The sequence below is a fragment of the Bubalus kerabau genome, chromosome 10 (genome assembly GCF_029407905.1).
Source record: "Bubalus kerabau isolate K-KA32 ecotype Philippines breed swamp buffalo chromosome 10, PCC_UOA_SB_1v2, whole genome shotgun sequence".
In the NCBI taxonomy this organism is placed as follows: Eukaryota; Metazoa; Chordata; class Mammalia; order Artiodactyla; family Bovidae; genus Bubalus; species Bubalus kerabau.
In genome coordinates this window covers 15,843,177-15,859,507 of record NC_073633.1, presented here as the reverse complement: position 1 = coordinate 15,859,507, position 16,331 = coordinate 15,843,177, and the positions used below count along the sequence as shown (strand labels likewise).

General features: G+C 34.8%; 1 protein-coding gene across 2 annotated transcripts in view; it reads right to left on the bottom strand.

The window, feature by feature from the left end:
- ERO1A (endoplasmic reticulum oxidoreductase 1 alpha) overlaps positions 1 to 16,331 on the bottom strand; it is a 53,716-nt gene that overhangs the window by 18,426 nt on the left and 18,959 nt on the right. For both annotated transcript variants that reach the window (XM_055536703.1, XM_055536702.1), the window contains 4 exons: positions 11,587 to 11,663; positions 11,422 to 11,495; positions 3,397 to 3,517; positions 1,238 to 1,284 (listed from right to left, as the gene is read on the bottom strand). In XM_055536703.1, the coding sequence (XP_055392678.1) occupies positions 1,238 to 1,284; positions 3,397 to 3,517; positions 11,422 to 11,495; positions 11,587 to 11,663 (319 nt within the window). The remainder of the gene's footprint in view (positions 1 to 1,237; positions 1,285 to 3,396; positions 3,518 to 11,421; positions 11,496 to 11,586; positions 11,664 to 16,331) is intronic.

Here is a 16,331-nt window from a genome sequence, read left to right as displayed (position 1 = left end):
GACAGCAGCCCACCAGGCTCCCCTGTCCCTGGGATTCTCCCAGGCAAGACCACTGGAGTGGGTTGCCATTTCCTTCTCCAGTGCATGAAAGTGAAAAGTGAAAGTGAAGTCGCTCAGTTGTGTCTGACTCTTAGTGACCCCATGGACTGCAGCCCACCAGGCATCCTCCATCCATGGGATTTTCCAGGCAAGAGTACTGGAGTGGGGTGCCACTGCCTTCTCCAGTGCCTAACACATAGTAAATAGTGGATAATCATTTGTTGAAGGAACAAGTGATTTTCACTACTGTAGACAAGACCATTAAATGAGGAGGGCGATTTTCATTGATCATTTAACTATTCCATCTATTATGTTTCAGGCTCTTTACTAAGGGATGAAACCTAGAAATGCTACTCATATGTCCAAAGTACTAGGGAAGATTAACAGATACATGGTGGTGGTGCTGGTGGTTTAGTCACTCAGCCGTGTCTGACTTTTTGCAACCCCACGGACTGCAGCCCACCAGGCTCCTCTGTCTATTGGATTTCCCAGGCAAGAATACTGGAGCGGGCAGCCATTTCCTTCTCCAGGGGATCTTTCGACCCAGGGACTGAACCCGAGTCTCCTGCTTGGCAGGCGGATTCTTTACCACCGAACCACCTGGGAAGCCAATAGATACATAAATAGTAGTAAAATAATGCTAGCAAATGGAAAGAGCTGAAAGAGGAACAAAATAATACATAAGATCATTTTATGAGGAGAGAAAGATTACTGCCAGTTAGGGGAGATCAGAGAAATTGATGGGGTGGGCAAGGAAGCATTTAAGCCAGACCCTGAGTATAAGCAGAAAATGAAAAATGTTAATGAAATATAAAGTCAACTGAATTTGAAATCAGACTCCCAAGATATACAATAATTTCAAGTTTTAGGAAGAAGTGAGGCAGAAGTTTTTTGGATATTCATTGAACTAAAAGATGAGTAAAAATAACTGAAAGCCTGAACACACACATTCTGCAAAAATATATAAAAAATGTATAATTTAAACTTCATCCTATGATAGTCTAAATTCATTACGAAAATATTCCTTACTAAAGGGTAAATATTTTCAACACCAATTTCTCTGCAAGAATGAGTCATAACTTCTGTGAAAACAGGAATATATGATCTCAAACACTCCTGCCAATCCTTATCTTGCCTCCTCCTTCCTTCTAACCAAAGTTCACTAGCTGATAAATAACAGTGCAAATAAATTACTCACCTTGACCAGAAGCCAAAGGATTTAAAGGTCTTTTAATTGTCTGTGGCCTAGAAACAAAAAATTACAGTATAAAATATAAATATGTTACCCTTCATGCTATAATTAGTCAAGTAAAAGTGAAATTACCTCAGAAAGTTTTTTACTAATTATGTGCATGCACGTGTGCTCAGTCACTTCCGTCGTGTCCGAATCTTTGCAACCCCAGGGACAGGCTCCTCTGCCCACGGGATTCTCCAGGCAAGAATACTGGAGTGGGTTGCCATGTCCTCCTCCAGGGGATCTTCCTGTCCCAGGAATTGAACCGCATCTCTTATGTCTTCTGCATTGGTTAATAACTATATCTAAAATCAAGCTATTTTACTGATTTTATAAAATATTTCTTTTTTCTAACTGCTATAAGGGAGGATGGTTATTTGTTTTAGTGATAAAGTTTCTGATCGTTTCCCACTGTAGCAGCCAAAAAGTCATTTCATAATCATTTCTTCAAACAAAGGAAGATAAAAAACACCAGTCAAGCTCTTCTCCCAGTTACTAACATATTTTTATATATGTTATATACATGTGTGTGTCATAAAATATACTCATTTCAAAGACAAGCAGGAAAAAAAGGCAAATACTCAACACAAGCACTAAAATAAAAAGGGATAAAAACAGTTGTGGTTAGACTATTTTCCACTTTGATAATTTTAAGTCTATCAATTTGCTCTGTGGCCATCAAGTTTGTTATAATTTTAACAAAGATGGTTTTTAATAAGTTTTAGTAAGTTTAGAATAAGTTTTAACAAGTATTTAATAAGAAAAAAGAGAATAATGTCACTAAAATGTTTTTAAATCCCAAACTAAATTCATTAGTATCACTACTAGAGTATAGGGATCATTTTAATATTCTTTATTTATTTTACAATTGCACAACTTGAGACACTTTGAGAACAGAACACGTAAGCTATATTTTAACATAATTTTAGTGCCTCCTACACTGTTTATATTTTAGAAATATTATGCGGACAATGATATAAATCAATTAGGAAACAATAACTAATAACTAATACAAAATCTAACAAATACTTTAGTTGGGCTCTATTTTAGTTTATATTAAAAAATTAGGAAAAAACTCTAAAATAAGTCAATAAATTCTATAAATCAAACATTCCTAATAAGAGTCAAGAAAATTTAAATGAAACACATGGCAGAAATGAGTAAATAATGAAAACTCTCCACTTTCTAAATTGCAGAAATTCTGCAAGTCAAAAAAAGAAACTGCTGATCTCAAATGCTTATATTTTACACAAAAAGTAAAAAGTATTTTTGCCACACTTGGGAACCCCAGAAAATTTCCCAGAACTATCCCCACCTCTGAGATAGCATAACACCCATGTGCACACACATGTCCCTTCCAAAACCCAATAAGTACCCTGTTTACAGCCTAGAGGCCTACAAGTGGGTAAACTTGAAGCATGTCTCAGTCTCCCACTGTTCCAACTGACAGCTTCCACTGTAGTCAGTAGGAGGACAAAGAGGGTTCTTCCACTTACTATGTCTTTGGCACTAGACAAATCACTTAACCTTCCCAAGTGTCAGTTTCTCCATCTGTAAACAGTGATGACTAAACACCAAGTTGTTACAAGGACTAAGGAGGAAAGGCTTACAACATATTTAACACAACGGCACATCATGAGTGCTCAGATAGTACTTATTTATAATAAGTAATATTTTTCTCTGAAAAGAACGTAACTTTAATTTGAAAGCAGGTAAAATAACCACAGCAACAAAAAAAGAGGAGTATAGAGCACCAAAAAGAATATGCAGCTATATACCCTAATTTATTCCCTGCACTAACTATATCATCTCTCTGGCTCTAGGTTAGCTCACCTGAGATTCTATAACCCACTTAAGGAACATTTGAGAAATGCCTACAACACTCACATAAAAGTCTAATACTATTCTAAGTCTTTTAAAAAAGAAAGAAGTATTTGTTGACATGCATGTCTACATGTTTCCCCAGAGGGAAACTGGATTAATGAATGAATATGTTACTATGTCCAAATACATCCTTTAATAAAGTGAATTTGATTTGTAATTTTAAGTCATTATGATTCTGTTTGTTTATAAAGAGAAATGAGCACATCTTTCAGGAATTTTGAAAGGAAAATGACACATACTTAAAACAGTTTTCTTCATAGATGACATTCCATATCTTCCAAGCATCTGGTCCCTTGTAACCCGTGTAGCGCTCAGGATTAAGGAGCAAATCGACATATTCAGCATCAGGAGACTGTATATCTGTAAAACAAAATGTTTTATAATAATCTTTCTTTTTTTTCAGTTACCTTAAAAAGCTAGTATGACAGACTGTATTGCATTGATTCTAAGGCACTACAAATGTTAACAATGCATTTGGGACTTAAAAACACCTTTTAAGGAGAAAAATACAAGGGAAAAGAAGAAGGAAGAAAAACATCCACATTAAATTACACACCAGTGGCAAAAGCATCCTGCTTTTACAAAGGAAAAAAAAAAGAAATATGTGAATTACAGAATTTCACTTTCATGCATTGGAGGAGGAAATGGCAACCCACTCCAGTGTTCTTGCCTGGAGAATCCCGGGTCGCACAGAGTCGGACACTACTGAAGCGACTTAGCAGCAGCAGCAGCAGCAGCAGTAATTCGATTCCAGTAAGCTATCCAGGCAAAGAATATATGTACATTTCCCATCACATTAACCACAAGCAGTTCATAAGTAACTGAGGTAAGTGAAGACGTATTAGTACCACACAGTTTGTTACCAAATACTTCCTTTTTACATGACCACTACAAAGCTGTCCCAAAGGTATAATCCTAAATATGCAAAAAATTATAAGCAGGATGATATTTGTATCAGTATTATTTATAAAAGGGAAAATTAGAAGCATCCTAAATGTCCAACAGAGCAAAGCACAGGCTCTGGAGCCAGAGTACCTGGATGAGAAGACTGGATGGCATCATCGACCCAATGGACATGAGCTTGGACAAACTCTAGGGGCCAGGGACAGGCAAGTTTGGTATGATGTAGTCCATGGGGTTGCAAAGAGTTGGACACAACTGAGTGGCAGAACAACAAACGACCTACTACTTATTGACCTTGAAACCCTGAGCAAGTCATATAAATTCTCTATGCCTCGGTGTCCTCATTTGTAAAATGGGGATAATACTCATAGTGTTACTGTGAGACTTAAAGAAGTTTAAAGATGCAGAGTGCTTAGAACAATAATAAGAATAAAATAAATATTAACTAGTGGTATTAGAAGATCCTCTGGAGAAGGAAATGGCAACCCACGCCAGTATTCTTGCCTGGAGAATTCCATAGACAGAGGAGTCTGGTGGGCTATAGTCCACAGGGTCACCAACAGTTGGACACAACCAAGCAACTAACACTTCCATTTCCATTTCCACTGGTATTATGATATATAATAGACCACTTTACAATCAAGAGAACTATTAAGTACAAAGGCAACCTAATAAGATGAAAAGATAAGCACTACAGAAAAGATAATTATAGATATATATGAAAACCACACCAAAATTGGTGGGATATTGGTTTCTCATATGTTCTATAAATTTGTATAATGTATTAAAACTTTAAAATGAAACCAAAAAAATATGACCCCTAGTCCTCCAGTTGCCTTATGGAATTAGTTAATAATACAGTAATAACTAATCTATAAAGCCTAACAGCATGAACTAACAAAGAATGAGGAAGGGAGTGAAAATGGCCTCAAAGCAACCAAAGTGGATGACAAAAATCTGAGCCGAAAGGTGCTTACATGACAATCCATCGAGCTCTCTACAGTATCTACTTCTCATTTTAAAAATTAAGATAAAAAATAAATAAATAAATAAAAAATTAAGATAAACGAAGCTTGGTTATTTTTAACCCAATTCACAGTTCATTAGAGTCATAAATTAGAAGGAAATTTGCTTCTGGAAACAGCACAGTGATAGCACCTAGAAATAACTGAGAGTTCAAGGTAAAAGTAGCAATTAAAATAACTAGAAATAAAAATAAAAACTTTAAAAACAAATCTGTATGGAATCACCTAGTTTAGGAACAGATAACTCTGTTCATCTCAATTATTAATAGTACTATAGAGATTGCTTCAGTATAGCAAATTATAATAAATTTATAAAAAATAACACTGGCTTTCAAAATATATAAATAATACTCAGCATTTAGTATTTTAAGACAGAAAACAAACCACCAAAGAATGATTAAATTTTTAATATTCTGCCTCATTAGAGATAAACATTAGCTGACTCATAATTTTACTTATGACATACTTCATCTCTCTCCAACTTCATTTTATAAATTTATTATAACCATATTTTGCCAGATGACAAAAACTCAAATTTCTAATTAAGATTAGATGTCAACTACAAGAAAAAAACTATTAAAAATACAAACACATGGAGGCTAAACAACACGCTTCTGAATAACCAACAAATCACAGAAGAAATAAAAAAAGAAATCAAAATATGCAAAGAAACGAATGAAAATGAAAACACAACAACCCAAAACCTATGGGACTCAGTAAAAACAGTGCTAAGGGGAAGGTTCATGATAATACAAGCTTACCTCAAAAAACAAGAGAAAAATCAAATAAATAACCTAACTCGACACCTAAAGCAACTAGAAAAAGAAGACATGAAGAACCCCAGGGTTAGTAGAAGGAAAGAAATCATAAAAATTAGGGCAGAAATAAATGAAAAAGAAACAAAGGAGACCACAGCAAAAATCAACAAAGCTAAAAGCTGGTTCTTTGAGAAGATAAATAAAATAGACAAACCATTAGCCAGACTCATCAAGAAAAAAAAGGGAGAAGAATCAAATCAAGAAAATTAGAAATGAAAATGGAGAGATCACAACAGACAACACAGAAATACAAAGGATCATAACAGATTACTGTCAGCAACTACATGCCAATAAAATGGACAACGTGGAAGAAGTGGACAAATTCTTAGAAAAGTACAACTTTCCAAAACTGAACCAGGAAGAAATAGAAAATCTTAACAGACCCATCACAAGCACGGAAATCGAAACTGTAATCAGAAATCTTCCAACAAACAAAAGCCCAGGACCAGATGGGTTCACAGCTGAATTCTACCAAAAATTTAGAGAAGAGCTAACACCTATCCTACTCAAACTCTTCCAGAAAATTGCAGAGGAAGGTAAACTTCCAAACTCATTCTATGAGGCCACCATCACCCTAATACCAAAACCAGACAAAGATGCCACAAAAAAAGGAAACTACAGGCCAATATCACTGACGAACATAGATGCAAAAATCCTTAACAAAATTCTAGCAAACAGAATTCAACAACATATTAAAAGATCATACATCATGACCAAGTGAACTTTATCCCAGGGATGCAAGGTTTCTTTAATATCTGCAGATCAATCAATGTGATACACCACGTTAACAAATTGAAAGATGAAAACCGTATCTCAATAGATGCAGAGAAAGCCTTTGACAAAATTCAACATCCATTTATGATAAAAACTCTCCAGAAAGCAGGAATAGAAGGAATATACCTCTACATAATAAAAGCCATATATGATAAACCCACAGCAAACATTATCCTCAATGGTGAAAAATTGAAAGCATTTCCCCTAAAGTCAAGAACAAGACAAGGGTGCCCACTCTCACCACTACTATTCAACATAGTTTTGGAAGTTCTAGCCACAGCAATCAGAGCAGAAAAAGAAATAAAAGGAATCCAGACTGGAAAAGAAGTAAAACTCTCATTGTTTGCAGATGACAAGATCCTCTACATAGAAAACCCTAAAGATTCCACCAGAAAATTACTAGAGCTAATTAGTGAATATAGTAAAGTTTCAGGATATAAAATTAACACACAGAAATCCCTTGCATTCCTATACACGAACAATGAGAAACCAGAAAGAGAAATTAAGGAAACAATTCCATTCACCATTGCAATGAAAAGAATAAAATACTTAGGAATAAATCTACCTAAAGAAACAAAAGACCTATATATAGAAAAATATAAAACACTGATGAAAGAAATTAAAGATGACACAAATAGATGGAGAAAAATACTATGTTCATGAATTGGAAGAATCAAGAATCAATCTTGATTCATGAATCAAGAATCAATCAATATAGTGAAAATGAGTATACTACCCAAAGCAATCTATAGATTCAATGCAATCTATCAAGCTACCAACGGTATTTTTCAGAGAACTAGAACAAATAATTTCACAATTTGTATGGAAATACAAAAAACCTCAAATAGCCAAAGCAATCTTCAGAAAGAAGAATGGAACTGGGGGAATCAACCTGCCTGACTTCAGACTATACTACAAAGACAGTACTATCAAGTCAGTATGGTACTGGCACAAACAGAAATATAGATTGATGGAACAAAATAGAAAGCCCAGAGATAAATCCATGCACCTATGAACACCTTATCTTTGACAAAGGAGGAAAGAATATACAATGAAGAAAAGACAATCTCTTTAACAAGTGGTGCTGGGAAAACTGGTCAACCACTTGTAAAAGAATGAAACTAGAACACTTTATAATGCCATACAAAAAAATAAACTCAAAATGGATTAAAGATCTAAATGTAAGAAGAAACTATAAAACTCCTAGAGGAAAACATAGGCAAAACATTCTCTGACATAAATCACAGCAGGATCCTCTATGACCCACCTCACAGAGTAATGGAAATAAAAGCAAAAATAAACAAATGGGACCTAATTAAACCTAAAAGCTTTTGCACAACAAAGGAAACTATAAGCAATGTGAAAAGACAGCCTTCAGAATGGGAGAAAATAATAGCAAACAAAGCAACTGACAAAGAATTAATCTCAAAAATCTACAAGCAGCTCCTGCAGCTCAATTCCAGAAAAATAAATGACCCAATCAAAAAATGGGCCAAAGAATTAAACAGACATTTCTCTAAAGAAGACATACAGATGGCTAACGAACACATGAAAAAGATGTTCAACATCACTCATTATCAGAGAAATGCAAATCAAAACCACACTGAGGTACCATCTCATGCCAGTCAGAATGGCTGCTATCAAAAAATTGCTATCTCTACAAACAATAAATGCTGGAGAGGGTGCAGAGAAAAAGGAATTCTCTTACACTGTTGGTGGAAATGCAAACTAGTACAGCCACTATGGAGAACAGTGTGGAGATTCCTTTAAAAACTGGAAATAGAACTGCCATACGACCCAGCAATCCCACTGCTGGGCATATACACCGAGGAAACCAGAGTTAAAAGAGACACGTGTACCCCAATGTTCATCACAGCACTGTTCACAATAGCCAGGACATGGAAGCAACCTAGATGTCCATCAGCAGAAGAATGGATAAGAAAGCTGTGGTACATATACACAATGGAATATTACTCAGCCATTAAAAAGAACGCATTTGAATCAGTAAAATGAGGTGGATGAAACTGGAGCCTATTATACAGAGTGAAGTAAATCAGAAAGAAAAACACCAATACAGTATACTAACGCATATATATTGAATTTAGAAAGATGGTAACAATGACCCTGTATGTGAGACAGCAAAAGAGACACAGATGTAAAGAACAGTCTTTTGGACTCTGTGGGAGAAGGTGAGGGTGGGATGATTTGAGAGAATACCATTGAAACATGTATATTATCATATGTGAAACCGATTGCCAGTCCAGGTTCAATGCATGAGACAGGGTGCTCAGGGCTGGTGCACTGGGATGACCCTGAGGGATGGGATGGGGAGGGTGGTGGGAGGGGGATTCGGGATGGGGAACACATGTACACCCATGGCTTATTCATGTCAATGTATGGCAAAAATCACTACAATATTGTAAAGTAATTAGCCTCCAATTAAAATAATTAATTAAAAAATAAATAAAATACTGAAAGGCTATAAACCAACTAAAAAAAAAACAAGTCCTAAGTAAGACAAATGCTTACCTTATAGACTTGTTATAAGAAAAATAAAAATAATATATGAAAAAAAAAAGATTTACGAAATACCTATCCTCTACCTACCATTACATACATTATTTATTTCTTATAAAGCTGTCCTTTTTTAAAAAATACATTCACCCTCCTGTAAGAGAAGAAACAAAAACATGTGGACAAGTTATTCAGCCAAGATAACAGAACTCCATCATATACAGAGTGAATTACTGATTTGTGACACAAAAGTAAGCATGTAGCTTTAAAAGGACACTTTGGTAAAGGCATTCTCATTCTTTCTCTAATACTGCAGGCCTAATAAAAATATAAGTTGCCATGTTACAAGGTGAATTTTATCTCACATAGCAATGTTTAGGCCAAAGAATCCTTGCAGAAAAGATGGCAAAATTAGGGTTGGGAGAGCATTTTATCATCCTTTCCTTATTGGCCTAACTACTAGGTATAAGTCCACAGTTCTTTACCCAACACCCTTGGGCCCAAATGTGATTTGAAATTCAGAACTCTTCAGATTTTAGAACAGTAATATAGTACATGCAACATATGTTGAATATTATTCCAGCAGAGATTGGGGCAGCAACCTTTAAACAAACACATAAATATTTCTGTAGTTAAAAAAACATGAATATTCATACTGAGTGAATCTGCACTAAATTTAAGGAGAAAAATAGTCATTTTTCAAAGTTTCAGATTTGGGAATTAGAAACAATGGATTACAGACATGTATCTGCTAAAATGTGGTCATGGTTTTCATTAAGTAAAGTTTATGTACTTTTTTTCCCCAAAATAAAGCCACAAATTAAATACGAGTACTTTCCCTTTTTCTTTTCCCTTTTCTGGGGAGGGGGGTGTTTCAGATTCATCTTTTGCTTATAATTAAAATGATCTATATCATTCTTTTCACTGATTTTTTTTAAAAAATCATTAGTCTGTTCCAAAAGAAATAAAGAAGGATATAAAAACTCAACTCAGTTTAATTTTGTTTAGCCAATTAAAATGCTAACAAGTAAACTTACAAAAAAGGAGATACTAAAAAAAAAAATGGAAGACTGGGAGAATCTATAAATCTAATTTAAAAATCCATAAATCAAATGTTTCTAATGCATTATAGGACTCCCAGATTTTAATCATAGCAGAGCTCTGGCTTGGTTTTATTTAAATGTCACAGACATAACTCATGGTTCATTATTTTCTTTCCAAAAAACAACACAAATCATCATTAAGGAAAATATTTAACAATCCAAGGTCAGTATAACAAAGCAGGTTATACAAAGTACCTGTATATATTACAAAAGTTAAATATATATATTACTAAGTACACAGAACTGCAAACTCAGGAGGTGATTTTTTTTTTTCCAGAAACTGGGTTTTCTTTTTAAATTGTTTTATTGTGGTAAAATATACGCAACATGAAATTTGCCATTTTAACCATGTTTAAGACTACAATTCAGTGGCATTAATTATATTCACAATGTTGTGCAACCATCATCACTGTTTCCAAACTTTCCTATGATTTCAGAGACTGAAACCATTAAGCAATAACTCCCACTCTCCTTCCTGCTAACGCCTGGTAACTCAAAACCACTTCCTGCCTGTATCCGTTTGCCTATTCTAGGTATATCATGTAAGTGGGGTCATAGGACAGTTGTCCTTTTGCAGCTTGCTTATTTCATTTAGCCTAATGTTTTCAGTGGTATCCATATTGCAGCATGTATCAGAACGTCCTTTCTTTTTATGGCTAAATAGCATTCCATTGCGGAGAAGGCAACAGCACCCCACTTCAGTACTCTTGCCTGGAGAATCCCAGGGACGGGAGAGCCTGGTGGGCTGCCGTCTATGGGGTTGCACAGAGACGGACACGACTGAAGTGACTTAGCAGCAGCAGCAGCAGCAGCATTCCACTGTATGTGTATACTACACCGTGTTTATACAGTCATCTGCTGATGGATACTTGGGTTGTTTCCACCTTTTTGGCTGTTGTGAATAAGGCTGCTGTGAACAGGTTGTACAAGTATCTGCTTTACTGTTTTCAATCTTTTGGGGGTAAATGCTAAGGAGTTGACGGTTAAGTCACATGGTAATTCTGTGTTTAGCTTTTTGAGGAACTCCCAAATTGTTAGAAACTGAGGATTTTTTTCTTTAAATTATTTCAAAAGAATATTTTTCCTTAGGTACAATCTTAGCATGCATAGTATAAAAAATGTTATACCATCAACTTCACAGAAGTTGTCTGAGGAATCATCATGCTTGGTCCACTGAAGAACAGCCTTCTGTGTTTCCTCACTTTAAACAAAGAAAATGGAGTTACTCTCTTTCTTAAGTTAACATTTCACCTGAAAAAGTATAAAATACTACTGCAAATAAAACACCAAACCTCAGAGATTCATCCACAGCTCCAAGTCGTTCAGCTTGCTCACATTCTTCAATGAGATTATTGGCTTCTTCAGAATACTAGAACAAAAGGGAAAGAAAGAATTCAATTAATTGTATTTAAAAAATTTTTAAGAAGGCTGTCGAAGGAATTTGAGGTTCTTTTAGAGCTAGCATCATTCCCTTGGTTTCAAAACTTTACAAGAAAAAAAAAAATAAGCCTCACATTCCTCCTGCAGCTAAACTATAAGTAAAAGGCTTTGTTCTTTGTTTTGTTGGAGAACACAATTTACTATTATGTTTACAAAATACAGAATAATTTATAGTCCAACAACTATCAAAATGTCCACTAAGAAAATCTTTGAGGTTAAATAAATCAGTTGGCAAGGAGTCATGGGGCAGTGTTCCACTTTTCTAATGACCTAATTGTGAGCATCAGTTTTCTTTTCCATAAAATAAGTGGTTGGGCTAGATCATGTGCATCTACGATCTATTTCAACTCTAAATACCAGGATTCTAAAAATGCCCTGGAGGCTACCAAGTCTTATAAAAAGTACTCCAATATTTTTAGGTACTTAAAGTACATTCTTTAACAACCATATTTCTTTGCAAAGTCAAAGTCACGATACGTATTCTGCTTGCTGTGTACAAGGGAAGTAATATGGATCATGAGACTTCACAACACACCAGGCATCACTACCATACAGCTAGAAGATGACATTGGAAACAGGAGACCACAAATTCAATCACTCAACAAATATAAACTGAGTGCCTGTTATGTCCTTATTGTAAGGATGATCGTACAAATGACTGTCCAGACAAGGACTCTTTTGAGGATAAAAGTGAACACTGAAATAACTGAAATGACATAACTGTTTGAAATGATTTGTTTCATCTCATTGGTCGACCTAAAGACAATTCAACTCAAAAACTACTTTCAAAAATAAAATTATTTTTGTACATAATTAGGACTTCTCTGGTGGCTCAGTGGTAAAGCATCTGCCTGCAAATGCAGGAGACATGGGTTCGATCCCTGGGTTGGGAAGATCCCCTGGAGAAGGAAATGGCAACCCACTCCAGTATTCTTGCCCAGGCAATATCATGGACAGAGGAGTCTGGAGGGCTGCAATCCTTGGTGTTGCAAACAGTCAGACACAACTGAGCATGTGCTCACACATACATAATTAAGTATAAATGGGTAAAGGCATATGATGTATAACTCTTAAATGGTTTAAAAAACTCTATGTATTTAAGCATGCTAAGACAGTTGAGGCAAAATATTAAAAATTAGTGAATGTTTATAAAAAATGTACAAAATGTCTTTATATTAATCTTGCAACTTTTCAATAAGTTAAAAATTATTTCAAAATAAAAAAGTTAAAAATACTTAGCAAAAAGTAAACAAAATTTGTTCAAAAGATAACATACACTTATGTATTTTAATATACCTATCTATATTTAAGCAAAAGTTGTTTATTATTGATTACCTGAATATTAAAATGTAAGTTAAAGAAAATAACTATTCCTAGCTCCTATTTAATAACTTAGTTAGCTTTGTAAGTCACACCTGTCTCAAAACTATGTCAGTGGCATTTTTTCTGGAGAAAAATAATTTTTCTAAGATGCTTATTATTTTCAATGTTTTACAAAATTGCCCACAATCTTCTTCAAAGTTAATTTTAAGGTTAATTTGAAATCATCCCTACTTTCAACTGACTCTTCTCTGAAGATACAGTTTTTAATTGAGAAGACTTCCCTTCTGGTTCAGCTGGTGAGGAGTCTGCCTGCAATGCAGGAGACCCAGGTTCCATCCTTAAGTTGGGAAGATACCCTGGAGAAGGAAATGGCAACCCACTCCAGTATTCTTGCCTGGAAAATCCCCATGGACAGAGGAGCCTGGTAGGCTGCAGTTCATGGGGTTGCGAAGAGTTGGACATGACTGAGCCACTTTCACTTTAACTGAGAAAAATATTACTTCTACAGGTAAATATATGAAAATATTTTAGCCCACATATTTTCACAGTTCTATTCTTTGCCTCTAAGTACATCTCTTTAATAAATAAGACAAAAATCATCAAATAAATTATCTTCATTTTTAAATTATTTTAAATGTTTTGCAAATAGAAATGAAATTGTAAGCTTTCTTAATTTAAATCCATTTCAGGTCAGAATTTGGGCCTCCCTCATAGCTCAGAATATAAACTTATCCAGTTAAAAGCAAGAGTTCATCAAGAGGAGACTCTTCCCACAAGGGGAGAGTCTCCAAAACACAATTGTAAAATTTTAGAATTTAATCTAGTATACCATTTAAGCTATCTTCACTTAATATGTAAAGTTCTTTCCTACTTTTCATATCAATGAATATCCAGGTCTTTGTTTACAAGCTTTGTTATAATAAGTACAACTTGCTGAAGCTTCAAAAGCTGAAATTTGTTTTGTTCTTTTCTTTAAGCAGTCCACCAATAGATACTTTGAATAATGATTCTCTACTGATTTTGAAAATGCAACCAACATTTGGAGGGCTCATTTATTTAAAAATGATCAATATCAATGAAGGATTCTTGGACTATTAATAGCTCTTCAAAGGCTCAAGCATTTATAAAATTGGACTGATGATGGAGAGCAAAGTCCACTACCATGCTGAAGTAATATTTTATTCAGTATAAGCTTCATCCCCAAAACTTCATAGTCATTACTTAGTGTATATATAAATACAAAATCTTATTTTGTTTTTCAGCTGCTCAGTCATGTCCAACTCTGTTACCCCATGTACTGCAGCACACTAGGCTTCCCTGTCCTTCAGCATCTCCTATATATTTTGACAAATATATATATTTTGACAATAGTAATTGTCAAATAGATAGAAGTAGTAACTTCTACCTTAAGTAATAACATATCACAGCATGTCAGGATACAATTATGAATTATGTATGTACCTCAACCAATTACAATTCTGATTTAGTTAAGATTTCTTGATTTAGTAAGGACATTTCTTGATTTACCAGGACATCGTTTCTTTTTCCTTAATATTTTATTATCTGGCTGTGCCAGGTCTTAGTTGTGACGTGTGGGATCTTTAGTTGTGGCTTGCAACTCTTAGTTGCAGGGTGTGGGATCTAGTTCCCTGACTAGGGATCGAACCCAGGCCCCCTGCATTGGGAGCATGGAGTCTTAGCCACTGGACTGCCAGGGAAGCAGGACACTGTTTCATCAAAATTTAATATGTGTATCATCCCCACAAAACAAATACTTCATCTTCAACTTTGAACTTTAAATGAATTTATACTAACATTCAGTGACAAATGCTTTTCTTCAACAGAATGAACTTCTGAAAATTTTACTTTGAGCATCAACTGAATGAAAATAATCAAAAATTTCTGGGACTTCCCTGGTGGCACATTGGATAAGAATCCACCTGCCAATGCAGAGGACACAGGTTCAATCTCTCATCTGGGAAGATCACAAATGCCTCAGAGCAACTAAAGCCTGTATGCCACAACTGCTGAGCCCGCACTCTAGAGAAGCCCATGCAAAGCAACAAAGACCCAGCACAACCAAAAATAAATAATTTTTTTTTAAATTCTGGAATTAAAATTATTATTTGAAACAGCTGATGACGGCATCATTTAATTACACGCAAAGCTCTGCACTGGAGCCAACACATTAATAGCTATGACTTCATTCTTTGTGTATGAATATAAAATGCAGAATCAAAAATGATCAAAATTAGCTTAAATCTAACACGGAAAAAGTGCAGAACAGTCATTGCCTCTGGGGAAGGAGTATGGATTGACTGGGATCGGGTATGAAATAACTTTCTAGGGTAATAGCAATGTTCTGTATTGAAACAGAAGCCTAAGTTACAAAGGTGTATGCATTTAACAAATGCACACTTAAGATGTGTGCACTTCACTGTATATCAATTTTATTAAATGTACATGTAAGCAAATATTAGACTCTACTCAGTGATATACTTCTAGTTATATATATTTAGTTACTGACATATAGTGAGGGCTATGTGTACTGACGCTTACAACTTATTTGAAATATATCCAAAAAATAAAATGTTTTAATGGATGGCTAGAAGGATGAACAGATAGACAGATATGCAGTAAAGTGAGTTTATGAAAATGTTAATAGTAGAATCTAGGTGATTAGTATGACAGTATTCACAGGAAAATTCCTTCAAGTTGGCTGTATGTATGAAAATTTTCATAATAAAATATCATAAAATTTTAATTTAAAAGTTAGTCTAAATGGAAAATCACACATCCCAAAATGATATGTAAATGTATCGTCTGCAGCTGCACATGTTAAGCTGTCTTAGACACACTCTTCTTAAAACAACCACTAACTTACAAAGTAGATGCTCAGGCTTTGTCAGCAGATCTGTGTGTTTTGATTTTCATATGATCAGTGATACTTCCATGGTTCTTATGGATGGTAAACAATAACCCTTGTGTGAGTTATACATCGTCATCAACTGCTGTGAGAAGTGGAAATTCAGTACTTCATTTTTCATTAAACATGTACTTTCTTTTTCCTCTTTTAGTTCTTTCAGCCAAAAGGATTCACTGTAAAATTTTAAAAGTACTAAATAATAATAAGTGCTTGATTTGCACCATGCAATGAAGGATAAAGCCACTATAAAATAGGACTACTCTCTCTATGCAGGACTACTCATCCTCTGCTTCTCATACATATTTCTCATAAACTGAATCTATAATTTCCCAGGTTTTTCACTGACCA